The sequence below is a fragment of the Fukomys damarensis genome, unplaced genomic scaffold (genome assembly GCF_012274545.1).
Source record: "Fukomys damarensis isolate Sample0158 unplaced genomic scaffold, DMR_v1.0_HiC HiC_scaffold_23, whole genome shotgun sequence".
NCBI classification, from domain to species: Eukaryota; Metazoa; Chordata; class Mammalia; order Rodentia; family Bathyergidae; genus Fukomys; species Fukomys damarensis.
In genome coordinates this window covers 16,406,454-16,420,799 of record NW_022900935.1, presented here as the reverse complement: position 1 = coordinate 16,420,799, position 14,346 = coordinate 16,406,454, and the positions used below count along the sequence as shown (strand labels likewise).

The following is a 14,346-nucleotide window of genomic DNA, read 5'->3' as shown; positions in this document are numbered from 1 at the left end:
GGAGGGGAGGTGCAAATAGGGAATCTTGCTCTATTCACAGAGATATACTTGGATCCAGATGAAAACAAAAGATGCTAACAAAAGGTTATACCCTGAATACTCTGTTCATTATTTTTTGATGAGAAGATTCACAGCTTTTGATCAGATGGCAACAGAACCAAGTTCTGTTCCAAGAAATAATGTTTCTTGATATTACACAGTAATATCACATTTCTGGTGCAGGGTGTAGTGGCACACACCGCATGTAATCCCACCATTCAGCAGAAACAGGAGGAACACCATGAGGTCAAGTCCAATTTAAGCTACGTAGTAAGTGCAAGGCAAGCCTGGACTACAAAGTGAAACCCTATCTCTAAGAAATACGTATATATTACTATACATTAATGTTACTTTCCTGAGTACCATACAATAATTTTACAGTTGCAAATTTTAATTTTGAAAGTACAGTATACTAAAAACAAGAGATCAGGAGGCTAAGACTGGAGGATCACAAGTTATAGTCCAGCCTGGGTAACTTAAGAGACCCTGCTCAATCAATCAATCAATAAAACCTAACATAAAATAGGCTGCGGATGTAGCTCAGTGCAAAGGCCCTGGATTCAAGCCTTAGTACAATCAATCAATGTATATAAATAGGTAAATAAATAAGCACAAGATAAACACAAAGATATAATACAGATAGGAGGAAAGTTCCCTGAAAACTTGGTCTGCTGAAACAATGTAGAGGAAAATCCTTGGCCTCAAGGAGGCTGCAGTTCAACAAGGGTTTTCAGACAAATCAGACCACAAGGCAGAAGACATGGGTTACTCCTTTTTAAGGACACACACAAGGTACAACAGAGCTCAAAACAAGAAGACATGGAAACTTTTTGGTGTGCAGATAAAAAAGGAAAGATTTTAAATTAGAAGTACAAAATGGAGTAAAATGTGTCAAAGCAAAACATGTAAGAAAGGTTGGAGGGTTAAAATTTAGGAACACACACCAATTTCCTGTTGAAAAAAGGATCAATGATCATAATGAACTTATGCACAAAACTGGATGTGAATGGGATTTTTAGATTTAACTTTTTTAGTTGTCTACCAGTCAAATTTCATTCAAGCCAGATGTAAGAAGACTTATAGTCCCAGCACTCTGGAAGGCTGAGGCAAGAGGATCACAAATTTGAGCCCAGCCAGGGCAATTTAGCAAGACCCTGAATCAAAAAGGAAAGAAAAGAAGGCTGGAGGTGCAGTCACTGCAAAAGCCTTGGATTTAATCCCACTGTGCATGTTGCGGGAGTGGGGGGTGGGGTTGCTAATCAATATTAGCTATTTACAACAGTAACAAAAGGTACAAAATGTTACAACTGATCCACAAAACCATAAGCTAATTTCTCACTACATACAACACAGAGTTTGTAAAGTTCAAAATAAGAGAGTCATTTCACATTCCTAGAAGGTTGTAATATGTTCTAGACAAACTAAGAAGTAACAGAAATTCCCAGTTCATCAACTGCTTCTACCACAGGGAATATATGGTATTTTACAAGATCACGAAGCTACCTGCCCTTTTATAATTCATATGGTCCATTAAAAAAATACAAAAAACTAAAACTGATCAGAAAGTCTAGAATTAGTCCTCTATGCCTAAGTCACACAAACAAAAATTTCCATAAATTTATGAATGAAAGAGCCAAGGAACTTCATTGTAGATCTTAGAGTAACTTGTGTATGTTCTCCTAATCATATTCTAACTCATTTGAAAGATACCAGACCTTTATCTGTTATTTACAGTATCTTTATCTATTATTTATCTTTATCTTTTATTTACAGTAATTATGTTAATAACTATGTTATCTACAGCAACTTAAATGACTAATATGATTTGGCACAATAACAAAACAAATCAGCAGTATCACAACCACATAAATCTTCAGAGAAAGTAACAGAGGTAATACCACCTCATGCCATCCCTCAGGTGCTGGGAAGAAAAGAGCAAAGACAAACACACAAACAGTAGGGTGCTCTCTTGCCACTAACATTGGCATGAGAAGCCAGCTTCCTGAGGACAAAGACATGGGCTTCATGTTGTCGATTAGTAGGGGCTGGCTAATGACAGCCTAAAATGACAACCTCCCCCCACCCTTCATCCTTAATTACTTGAATTATATGCCGGCTGAAGGGAAAGTAGGAAGAGTAACAGAGACACACACAGTACCTGTTGTTGAGAATTGTAGTCAAAAAGTCCCACAGTTGCTGCTGCAGAGTCCACAGGTACCTGCGTGCCTGAATAATCAAACTGAAGAGGCTCCATGCCCACATGTTCCATGGGGTCCAAGGGGACACTCTGGGACTCCATGTTGGAGAAATCCTCCACAGGCTTGGCACCATTGGTGCTGGTCAGCTGGGCTAAGCCCTCAGAACCATTCTGGTTTGGACCCAGAAGATCCACTTCATTAGCAGAGTTCTGGCAATTACCAGGGGTACGGCTAAACAGAGAAAGTAAAGGGCATTAAACCTCATTTTGAGTGGGAAGGGACACTAAAGCAACCCCAAGTTTAAAGGACAATGTCCTTGACACAGCTCATTATCAGTAATACTTAAAGTTATTCCTACAAAATAACCAGAAATCCTTTACTGTCCTTACAAGGTTACATCCTCTAATTTTTCTATAGCTGGCCTTTCCACCCATCCACCCACCCACCCACCCATTAAATTTACATTAACTGCTATTAATTTACAATCCCTTCACAAAAAAGTTCAGATATGAGAAACACTAGATAAACTGAAAAAAAAAAAAACATTGCCTATGGCATCCATGAAAACAGACGTGCTAGGTATGGTGGCTCTCACCTATATCCCAACACTCAGGAAGCAGAGGCATGAGGACTGCCATAAATTCAAGGCCAGCCCAAGCTAAATAGTGAGTTCAAGACCAGCCTGAACTATGTAGGGAGTCCCTATCTCAAAAAAACCAAAAATAGACATGCCTAACAAAACACAGGCAGTAAAATATGCCCAACAAGCAACAACTGGCAAAGGAAAAAGGAAGAGGATAAAAAAAGAATTACAATATGCCATATATGTGTATCAACTCCCTACGACAAATGCAATCATTATGTACTATAAACAGGCACTAATATTAAAAATACAACATATGTCATTTGAATATAGAACCAATGGAAAAAAGTCTGCTTTTAGGGGAAATTCCACATCTCAGAATGATTCTAATAAAAATTTGTTATGTATCATTGATACTACTGACCAATGTTAAAACTCTCTTCCCTTCTAAGAAACCAGAAGAAGCAGACCATTTCAAAACAGTAAAAATTAATTCATTATTAAGGCTATGCCCCTATTAAGAAGTTATTGAAGCTAATGTGATGATATAATTTATCATCCAAGCTAGGACACTCCAAACAGAAAAAAAAAAAAAAAAAAAAAAAAAAAAAAAAAAAAAAAAAAAAAAAAAAAAAAAAAAGAAAAAAAAAAAAAAAGGGTACTACTGGTAGTTACCTGGGATATAAGTATAAAGGAATGATGTTCTGGGGAGCCCAGGATATACCATCACCCTATGTAAAAGGATTACAGAATTATAACATACAAAATCAAACTAACATATATTAATATTATAGTCAAGGGATGTAGCCTTTGGCTACATTCAATGTTCTTCATCCCTGAAAGAAATTCGATAGCTGATATATATTAAGTGTAACATCAGTTCCCTTATGCACACAGCACTACGAGCACCCAGGCAAATAATACAAGACATTGTTATAGGCTGCTTGCAATTCAGGGTGGAAAGGCTACCTGAACTCAGCTAAGAGACCATATGGAAGAGTTTGTTACCCTTTGCCTCAAATTTTACTCAAAGACTATAATTCTACACACATTAAAGATATAAAAATTAAACTAACAAGTGACACTTTGTTCTACAAATGATACAAAATAGATTTTAACTTTGGTAGATATTACGAATGACATGTATGCCTATGTGGTATATGTGAAAATATATATCTATTAACAGGCTGACATTAAAATGATTCAAATTTAAATTATTTAACTAAATTTATAATATTTAGCTATATAATGATTATTTAACTATACTATTAACTATATAGGATTTTTATAGATTTTTTAAATTCTTCCCCATAACTAAAGGTTGCCAACACAAATAAATAGTTGCCCACTGTGAAAGATAAGTAAGTATGTAATACTGTGTGTTAAATTACAAGGTAAAATCTGTAAGTCAGTAAGGACTAGAAATGGGAAAAAAGCCACATATGGAAGTGGTATGATAAAGCCCAAGTTATTTAAGTTGTATCTCTGGTTCTTCAAAATGAGGGAGATGATACCTAACCCACTCACCTCGAAAGGAGTTTATGAAACTCTAATGAGTTAATACACAAGTTCTCAACTTTTTCCCTCTAATATGCCAGAGGAACATGACCCACTTCCACTAGTAATGTGGCTTTCTAGTACCATGATTTGGGAGAAGCTGGTAGAAGTCCCACATGTCTACCTGAGGTAATTTTGATACTTGAGCATTCCTTAAATTTTTTAATGGAATCTTTCTTCAAGTTCTAGAACTCTAATCAAGGCAAAATTCACCATTTGGCAAAATATCAGGTATTAGCAATTCTTGGGAAATTCTACCTTAGTAATTAACATCTTTGTAGCATGGCCTACAACATATCCAATTTTTTAGAAGAAAATAGGGAAGGGGCTCTCTAAAACAAATACAAATTGAAACAAAAACGCACAGCCCACATTCAAAAATCGGAAGTGTAAAACATACAAACCTAAAATCTTTGACGTCTGCATCAATCCCATTCTGTACTGGTAAACCATTGGTCTTGTCCATCACATCACCCTCCTCCTTCAAATCTCCTAGCTTATCTCCATCAAACGTACCCTTGTTCTTCTTTTCACCTTTGTCGTTTTCATCACTGTCTGCATCCCTTGGGCCCTGTTTAAAAAATAGCTTCAGCTTCACTAATCGTCAACAACTAGTAAAAGTGGACATCCACTGCAGACATCAGGCTACTCTAGGTGCTGGTCAGAAAAGGAAGTGCCCGCACACTTTCAGACATCACATCCAATTAACAAACAACACAGGCAGGAACACCACAGAAAGTTTTGCCAAATGGGGAAGACAGACATATGTGTATGTTACAGAGTTTAGGACACTCTTAATATAACCAATGTCCCCACCATCCCACTGCTTTTAGTTCTGTTTCATTTGTGTGACGGAACAGGCAAGTTCCCCTTTCCGCCCAAAGCCCAACCATAACTGTGTACCTCTTGGTCCCACTTCTCTATTTTCAAATCCCTACCTATGTAATAACGTGACTCCTAATAATCTCCAGGTATGGTAGCTAATAGCATAAAGGCAAGGTATTAAGCTCATAAAAGAATTTCATACTTCCCTCCAATCCTATATAACCTCTCCTTTGCTTCCAAACATGAGCTCAATGTGGTCTAACATTCCAATTCAATTACTCTATACTTGATCTTGGACTATGTCTTGCCAATGTGCACCTCTCTAGTCCCACCTATACAGGTCCCAGCTTACTGCAACAATTCACTGATGACTATTCAGTTTTTTTAATACTTTAAAACATATTAAATATAGCTGTGCAATCCTGTCAAGAAAAGCACTTTAAAAACTATCTGCCATCTTCCACTACCTGCCTGCTTCAAAGCAAATTATTTGTGAGATAGAAGTGGAGGCATACCAAAGCATTTGATGCAAAAGAATTTATCTCTTAAGTGTTTCACACTACAAAGCTTGAAATGTTGGCCCTAAAAGAACTGATCAGCCCCCAAACATGTTTATGTTCTATTTTCTAAGGAAATTAAGAATAAGTGGGCCTGGGATTTAGCTCAGTGGTTCTGCCGCCTGCCTTGCAAGCGCCAAGGACCCAACTTCAATCCCCAGTACAAAAAAAAAAAAAAGTGCTGGATATTTAAAGCAAATGCACCTTGATTTTTCAAAAGGAAACTATCTCTGTGCAGACGCCCATGAAAGGCAAAGTCAGCACAGGTCATCTCTGAGGCTGAGCTAGAGGAAAATCCAAACCAGAATACTGGACCTGACATCAAGAAATTAAACTGGAAGACTGAGGCCAGAGACTTAGGAAATTCAAAAGTGGGCCAGTGGAAAACTATCAGCGGAAAATGGGACTCGAAAAGTAAAATAGGGACATACAACTAACTTGACTGAGTTCTTTCTTTTCTTTGAGTTTTCTTATGTCTTATTGCATTAATAATAAAAATATTTTCCATTTTTTAAAAAAAGGAAACTATCTGAAATGGTGGCCTGACATGGTACAAAGAGCTTTGAAGAAACTTACATCAAGTAGTACTAAGTAATATTTGCTTTTTTAATACATACTAGAGGGAGTCAGTCTTGCTATTTCTCACCACCTACTTCTGGAAGAAGGAAGAAATAAGCACACATGATCCAAACTAAAGCTTTTGGTTTCAAAAAGACAAGTCCAATTAACAGAAGATGAGAGCTGCTGCACAGCATTTCAGTCACCCAAAGCAAACTGAACAGAACGTTAAGTAATGGTGAACAGAGTCACAATCAGTTGTGAATAGACTGACTGTATACAGGGTCAGGCCTGTAGACATAAAACTAACAGATGATCTTACAATAATTTTTAGATTACTGACCAAGAAAGGGTATCTCAAGGACTCTGAAATTCTTAGACCTTCTGACTATTGATTCAGAGCCCATTTTATTTGTAAATTCATTCTCTTTACAAATGTGATAAAGAAAACTTTTGTGTATAATGTGAAAAAAACACACACAACAAGGAACTTAGAAAAGATATACAACTTAGTTTCGTGTGGCATCAAGATGGTAAGCCATATAGCACTCACAGTCACTGAGATGTGTCTTTCAAAGTAAAATCTTTACAATATGGGGCTATTATTAATTCAGAAAGACTGAATAATAGCTCATTAAATACCACACTGAGATCCCAAAGTAGAGATGAGAAAATGACAGGATTCTAGAAGCAAGGGATTTTTTAAAATATCCAGAGATAATAGCTTCCTCTATGCTGCAAAGGTAAAAATTGATAGAAGCTGTGTGTTCAATTTTATATCCCTAAGCACTGAATACGGGGCCTAGCAGGAGCTTAATAAATATGACTTACACATGCAGAGGACCAGAAAAATCTTATAAAACTAAACTTTTAAACCTAAAAAGTAAACCTTGGTAATATAATCTAAATGACAAACAATTCCACCTAAATCAGAAACCATCAATGTCAATAGCAAAAGAGCTGTAAGAATCACTCCCTAGCCATGGATAAGGAATCTTTTCCAAGTGTACAAATCAAATCAGTGACTCAGCTCCAACATAACACAATGAGTTCAGAAGCGCTCATTTTCTATAGAATATTCATATTTCACAGAATAAAAAAGTATAGGAAGTTTCTGCAAAAAGCAAGAAAATTTACGGCAAGGAATACTCAGTGATCAAATCACAATGTACTTGCATTATCTTTCACCGACCCTTCAGAAGGGCTTAATGAGAAACCGCTCAGCCCATCTACTTACATGCTGACTGATCTTGCCTTAAACATGTCACTACTAGTTATATTCTCAATCATATCATCAGCTAGGCATGATGACACAGAGGCTTGTAATCCCAGCACTGTTGGAGGCTAAGGCAGAAGGATCACAAGTTTGAGTCCAGCCTAGTTTGAGACCAGCCTGGGCAACCTGGCAATTTAGCAAGACTCTGCCTCAAAATAAATACGGGCTGTGATTTAGCACAATGTGAAGGCCCTGAGTTTATTCTCAAGTAACAAAAAAAAGAGGAAGAAAGGGGGTATTATACTGCCAAAAGCTAGATTTTTCAAGTAATTTTCCTGGGATAAGCTGTTTTTCACCAATTATTTTAAGTTCATTGCTACAAAACATTGCCACGTCATTTTCTACTCTGAATAAGCAACTGATGACAGCATGAATTGTAGTTACTTCTTTAGGACAGGAAAGACCTCAGAGATGCTTCCATTTCTTGATCTGGATGACTGTCACATTAATTTTTTCATTTTGTAAAAATTCATGAAGACGAACACTTACGACTTGCACATTTTTCTTTTTTTTTGGATACCCGGGATCGAATTCTGGACCTTGAGCTTGCAAAGCACGCAATGGAATCACTAAGCTAAATCCCTGGCCCCTTGCACACTTTTCTATACATGGGTCACAGTTCAATAAAATTTTTATTTAAGGATTAGGGGTATAGCTGAATGGTAGAACACATGCTTAATAAAAAGTCTTGGGTTCAATTCCCAACACCACAATCACCACTACTTTAAAAAAAATAATAATAATAATAATAATAATACATTTTTCTAACCTAAAAAGAAAAAAAACTCAGTAAATCAACAATGACTCCTCAATAAAACCACATGGCAGTCAAATCTTGACTCCTTCCTGAATCACACCAGAAGCCCAAGTAGGAATCAACTCATCAAAAGTCTTTAGGAATGAGATTGAGTAGTGTCTTTATTTTTTTAGAGGTAGGGTCTCACTATGTAGTTTACACTGTCCTTGAATTCACTATGTAACCCAGGGTGGCCTCAAACTTGCAGCAGTCCTCCTGTCTCTGCTTGCTAAGTGCTGGGATTATAGGCATACACCTCTACACTCAGCTAGTAATGTATTTTAGACATGTTAAGATCCTAGAGAATACAACAAGAGTATAAATGGACTAAAAATTTTTATGGTATTTTTGTGTGTGGGTTTTCTGGGTTTATTTGTTTTCTGTACCAGGGATCAAACTCAGGACCTTGTACTTTCGAGGCAGGCGCACTGTGCTAAATCCCAGGCCCTATTTGTTTGTATTTGAGACAGGGCTTCAATATGTAGTTCAGGCTGGCCTAGAACTCATGCCAATCCTCCTGCCTTATCCTTCCAAGTGCTGGGATTACAGATGTGCACTGCCACACCCAGCTTCCTAAATTTCACAGTACTTTTACATTTTTTAAAATATATAAAATAAGGCAATCACAGTTATATGGTCTCGGAAAATACTGATACATAGTGCACCAAATGCATGTTCCATTTTGACTGCTAACAATTACTCACCAGAAGGCTTGAATAGACCATTTAATCTTGGTTTTCTCGCTATAAAACAGGGACAATTTTGTTTAATAAAGAGTAGTTATTAGCACAAGGACCTGAGTTCGATCCCCAGTACCCCCCCCAAAAAAGAGTAGTTATGAAAAAGTAAAAAAAAATCAGTGAAATAATGAATTGTAAACACTTTATAAAGAAGAAAAGAACAAGTCATTTTATACAAACATAATGTGGTATTAGTAAAAGGGATATACTAGTACTGTGTTTCATAAGTAACACTATGTAGGGTATCAAGATTAAAAATTTTAAATGCCTCAATCAAGTGGTTCAGCTCTGAAATACAAGTGTACAGCCAATTTGGTCTTTCCAGGGCACAATCATTTTCACAATGCTGTAGTTCTACAGTAAGGGTTGATCATCATAATCCTTTTTTAAACAAGTATCTTGGCAAGAGATTCTAATTTATTTGGTCAACAGAGGGCTCCAGCAAATGTTATGAAAATTTTTACTCCAACAGCTTTGATAAGCACCAACAACTGAGAACCAATGTAATGAAATCCAACATAAGCATCAGAATAGCAGTATTTGGCCAGACATGAGTGCAAAACTATTTCCCAACACTGGGTATAAAGTGAGTTCAAGGCCAGGCCTGTCTCAAAAAGCCAAAGAAGGAAAAAAAGTTTATATTTTATTTATATTTTGCTTTGGAGGGGGTGTTACATATTTTCTAATACATGATGGTACTAAAAAGCCTATTAGCTAAATAATTGACAAAAATGAGGAGTAACAACATCTTTTTTGTATGAGCTTCATTTAGATGAACATTAACCCAATGCTCAAATACAAGTTCCAAAATCCAAGTGTTACGGGCTGGGGATTTAGCTCAGCAGTTCTGTCACCTACCTCATAAGCGCAAGGTTCTGAGGTCGATCCCCAGTACCCAAAAAAAAACAACTGTCCCAAGCCCAGTAAAAATTTGCTATGTGGAACCAAGAAGGATGTGCTAAAGTGGAAGAATATGTTCCACTGCTAGGTATTAAAAAACAAGAAGAGCAGACATAAGTAGAAGCAGCACATACCACTGAGATCAGAGCCCTGTACTTATAGCTCCACTTCCTTAGAAGATTCACATAAAAGGAGAAACACTTCAAGTATATTTCTTAATTCTGAATGAAGACAAAAGTAGAATTGTGGAGTCAGGGATTTAGCTCAATGGCACCATGCCTGCCTCACAGGCAACAAGGTCCTGAGTTCAATCCCTGATACCTAAAAAACAGAGAACTTTGGGTGGTAAGGGGACCAGGAATCAAACTCAGAGCCTCATGTTTGGCAGGCAGGTGCTGCACCACTAAGCTATACCCTCAGCCCTCAAAAGTAGAATTTAATTCTCACTCTTACTCTAGTGATCTTAGAACAAAGCTTCACATGGCAGTTACATTAAGATTACAAGATTAAAGTTACAGTAAGACCAGAAATTTTCTTCTCTCCCTCCCTCTCTCTGAGACAGGATCTCAGACTGACTTAACTTACAGCGATTCTCCTGCCTTAGCCTCCCAAATGCTAGCATTACACGGATGTATCTCCATGCCTAGCTTTTATCCCTTTTATCTAGAAAGGAATTATTTTGTGTATCTGCTTGACTCATTGCGTCTAAAAAAAAAAAAAAAAAATCACAATGTTGATTTAAATATTGATTTCTCTTATGCATAATTATGTTTTTCACAAAATGCAAAAATACTAAAATGCCAAATTCTTTTAAGGTGTGGCAGTTTAATAGCTATAATGAAAGTTAAAAATATGAATAAAAATTTGAATTGCCAGCCATGTAAAATACCTTTGTACTGATGCATGTCTGTAATCTCAGCACTCTGGGAGACTGGGGCGGGAGAATCCCAAATTCATGCCCATCCTGGGCAACTGAGCACATAGCAAAACCCTGTCACAATTTTTATTTTTTAATTTTTTTAAAAGGCTGGGGGAAAAGGCCTGAGGGGGTTCAATCCCTAGTACCACCCAATGGGGGAGGAGTGCAAGGGGAAAGGAGAAGGAAAGAGAAATGTTTAACTTTAACATAATAGAATCCTTCTATGAGGAACCCAACATACAAACCAGGATAGAAGCATAAAAAAAATTATACAAAGAGATTAGAATTCAAAGTAGAGCAATATATTCAGGCCTCTACTTTTCCTCTACTCCTTATTTTTCTCACTATAAATTAACAGGAAAAAAAAAGTACTACCCTAAAGATTAAATACGGCAATTCATGTTTGTTTAAAAAGCCTTCAAATGACTGCATCTAATTTTCCCATTTTTCCCATTGCCTTTTTCAGAGAATCATCTATCTCCTTTACTCCCATTTCCCCAAGGCTTAAAACACTGCTAGACATCCCATGGCCCCAATTCCAAAACTTACAGCTCTAATCATTAGACTCTTTGTCCAACTGGTTTTTCTAAGCACTGAATCTGATACTTTTGAATCTAACACTTTTTTTTTTAATACCGGGAATTAAAGTCAGGACCTTGCGCTTTCCAGGCCGGAGTGGCACCACTGAGCCTAAATCCCCAGCCCCTAATCTGATACATTTTATACACCACTAAAAAAATGAAACTCTTCCAGTTAAAGTATGGTATACTATCTCTTGAAATACGCATTCTAATTTCAGAACAGACAAAAGTGAGGAGATGTGTATTACAGTAGTCTACCTACCAGGCACTTTAGACAGAATCACCCATTTCCTAATGTGCCAAAGAGTAGTCACCTATGCCGTAATATCCAAGAGGAAAAGGAAAACATATCTTATGTTTGGAAAATGATGTCTGTTTTTATTATAAAGACTTCCCCAAAATAGTGTGCTGGGATTTTTTAATTTAAGTCAGCATCTAAAAGCTTAACACTGCAAAACAGAGCATGCAGATGTTTTACTTAATTCAAGCTCAAATCTGAAGGGGTTCTACCCTGTAAATGAGTTTCTAAGAGCCTCCTGATGAATCTATATTCCAAGGAAATTTTCTTATTGCAAAGCTTATGAAATTTTAATACAGAAAGAAATTGTGGGGATGTACATATAAAGAAATGTAGGTTTCGCTTCAGTAATTTAGAGCAGGTCTAAGATTTGCATTTCTCATAAGCTGCCAAGTGACACTACTGGTACACTGGCTGTGTAAAGGAATCTGTCTTGTGACTTACAAAGACTTTTCATATGGCTTTTGTAGTCATATTTATCTCCAATTTGCAGATAAGGAAATTAAGGTCCAATCTGAGACTAAGAACCCTGGCTTCTCCCCGTATTATACTGTTTAAATTTTTTTCCCTTAAATCAATTAAAATAGTACTGGTTACCTAAAATAAATGCAGTGAAGCCTAGAAGAGCAAATTTTGTGACCTAAATAAACTGCTATGTACATATCCTCCAGGTCAAAAGCCACTACTCTCTATAGAACACACATAAATATCTTCACAAGATATTTCTTCTAAAAATTTTATTTTTTGCAAAGTTTGAAGAGTCTAAACCCTAATCACTTTTTTGGGTGGGTGTGGAGGTTAACCAGGGATCGAACTCCCGACCTTGCACTTGTGAGGCAGGGGGTGGCACCACTGAGCTAAATCCCCAGCCCCTCCTAATCACTAAAGTAGTATTCTTTACAGAACAAGGCAGAAAGTATGACCCACTATCCTGACCAGCAAGGCTCCAGTCTATCTGAAGAATATAGCTGTTATTATTCCAGAAGATCAGCAACTGCAGAGTCTATACATGCAGGCATAGGCCTGAAAAATACACAACTGCAACTGATTTTGAAAGCAAGAATAAATAAAATGAAGGATACAAAAAGATAAGAGAAGTTAAAGTCCTGATTCCTATTATACCGAAAAACACTACCCTTAAGGTTAGGATTCATATGTGGAATGCTACCAAGAATTTACTTCAAGTACTAAGAATAAAGTATTGTTGTCATTTTCTTCTTGTCAGCCTGCAAGTATTCTTACAACAGAAACCACGACTACTAAATTGTTTACCAATCAAAATGAACTCAATCAAGAGAGCTCAGAATCCCAGCACTCTGGGAGGCTGAACTCAATCTAGAGAGCTCAGGGTCCTAGCACTCTGGGAGGCTAAGTCAGGAGGGATGAAAGTTTGAGCCTAACCTGGGTATAATCAACTTAGTGAGCGCTTGTCCCAAAATAAAAAATAAAAATAAAAGAAGGTGGTCCTGACAGAGCTAAATACTGTTAACCACAAAATCTCCCTGAAGATGGAAAACTACTGCAGAATGAGATTACTATAGTTACGAACCACTTTTACCTGAAAAGTTAAAGTCTGGATTACCTGCTGTCATGCCTGAGAATGACTTCTTAGTACTTACTTTGAGATGTATAATCATTATGTCATCAGGGATTTTTTCAGCTCTCAAGTAATTAAATTATAACTTCTCTGTGACCTACTGGAAGTCATATTGCTATAGTCACCCAAAAAGTAAAACAACTGCCACATGTAGTGGTACATGCTTATAATCTCAGCACTTGAGAGGCTGAGGCAGGAGGATCATTGCGAATCTGAGGCCAGCCTGGGCTACATGGAGAGGTCAAGGCCAGCCTAAACTACATAGAGACCCTGTCTCCAAAAAAAAAGAAAAGGAAAAAAAAAATTAGAGGCTCTAACCCCTAAACTACCAAGTACCACCTTTTATAACAATTATCTACAATATGATATCCTACTGCCCTTGTTCTCTGAACTCAACATTTCAAAAGACAAGTTATTTTTAAAAAGAAAAGGTTCACCTTTGTAAAGAAGATGTATGTACATCTTAACTGAAAAGTGATTCAGATTTCTACGAACATAGCTTTAGTCAGGTATTATCTCAACCAAAAGGCAAAGCAAAGCTAGGTTAGGTATAAGATCAACAGGATCCAACCCCAAAGTTCATGAGCCCCTCTAGATGGCACATGCCAATATGGTGGCTCGATGTTACTGACCAGTCTTCCTGTCACTCTGTAGATGCAACTCAAGCCAAAATACAGAAAAATATTTTGTTGCCTAATCTTCCTTCTGACAAGGTGGAACACAGATTTAGGGAGTTTTCATTAATTTGTATGCATATCAGAAGCTTAGTAAATTATTCAATTGTTATAGTCCACTCTTCTGATCTCCTCTATCCTGAGGTCTAATCTCCTCTGGTCACTATAATATAAAATCTAAAAATCGCCAATCTTCCAAGACAACTAAAGATGAAACCCACCTTTACAAAAAAAAAAAAAAAAAAAAA

The 14,346-nt window shown here is 37.0% G+C and overlaps 1 protein-coding gene across 10 annotated transcripts in view; it reads right to left on the bottom strand.

The window, feature by feature from the left end:
* The window catches only part of Pum1 (pumilio RNA binding family member 1), a 119,451-nt gene that overhangs the window by 54,387 nt on the left and 50,718 nt on the right, over window positions 1-14,346 (bottom strand). For all 10 annotated transcript variants that reach the window (XM_010621615.3, XM_010621617.3, XM_010621616.3 and 7 more), the window contains 2 exons: window positions 4,782-4,948; window positions 2,198-2,468 (listed from right to left, as the gene is read on the bottom strand). In XM_010621615.3, coding sequence (XP_010619917.1) covers window positions 2,198-2,468; window positions 4,782-4,948 — 438 coding nt within the window. The remainder of the gene's footprint in view (window positions 1-2,197; window positions 2,469-4,781; window positions 4,949-14,346) is intronic.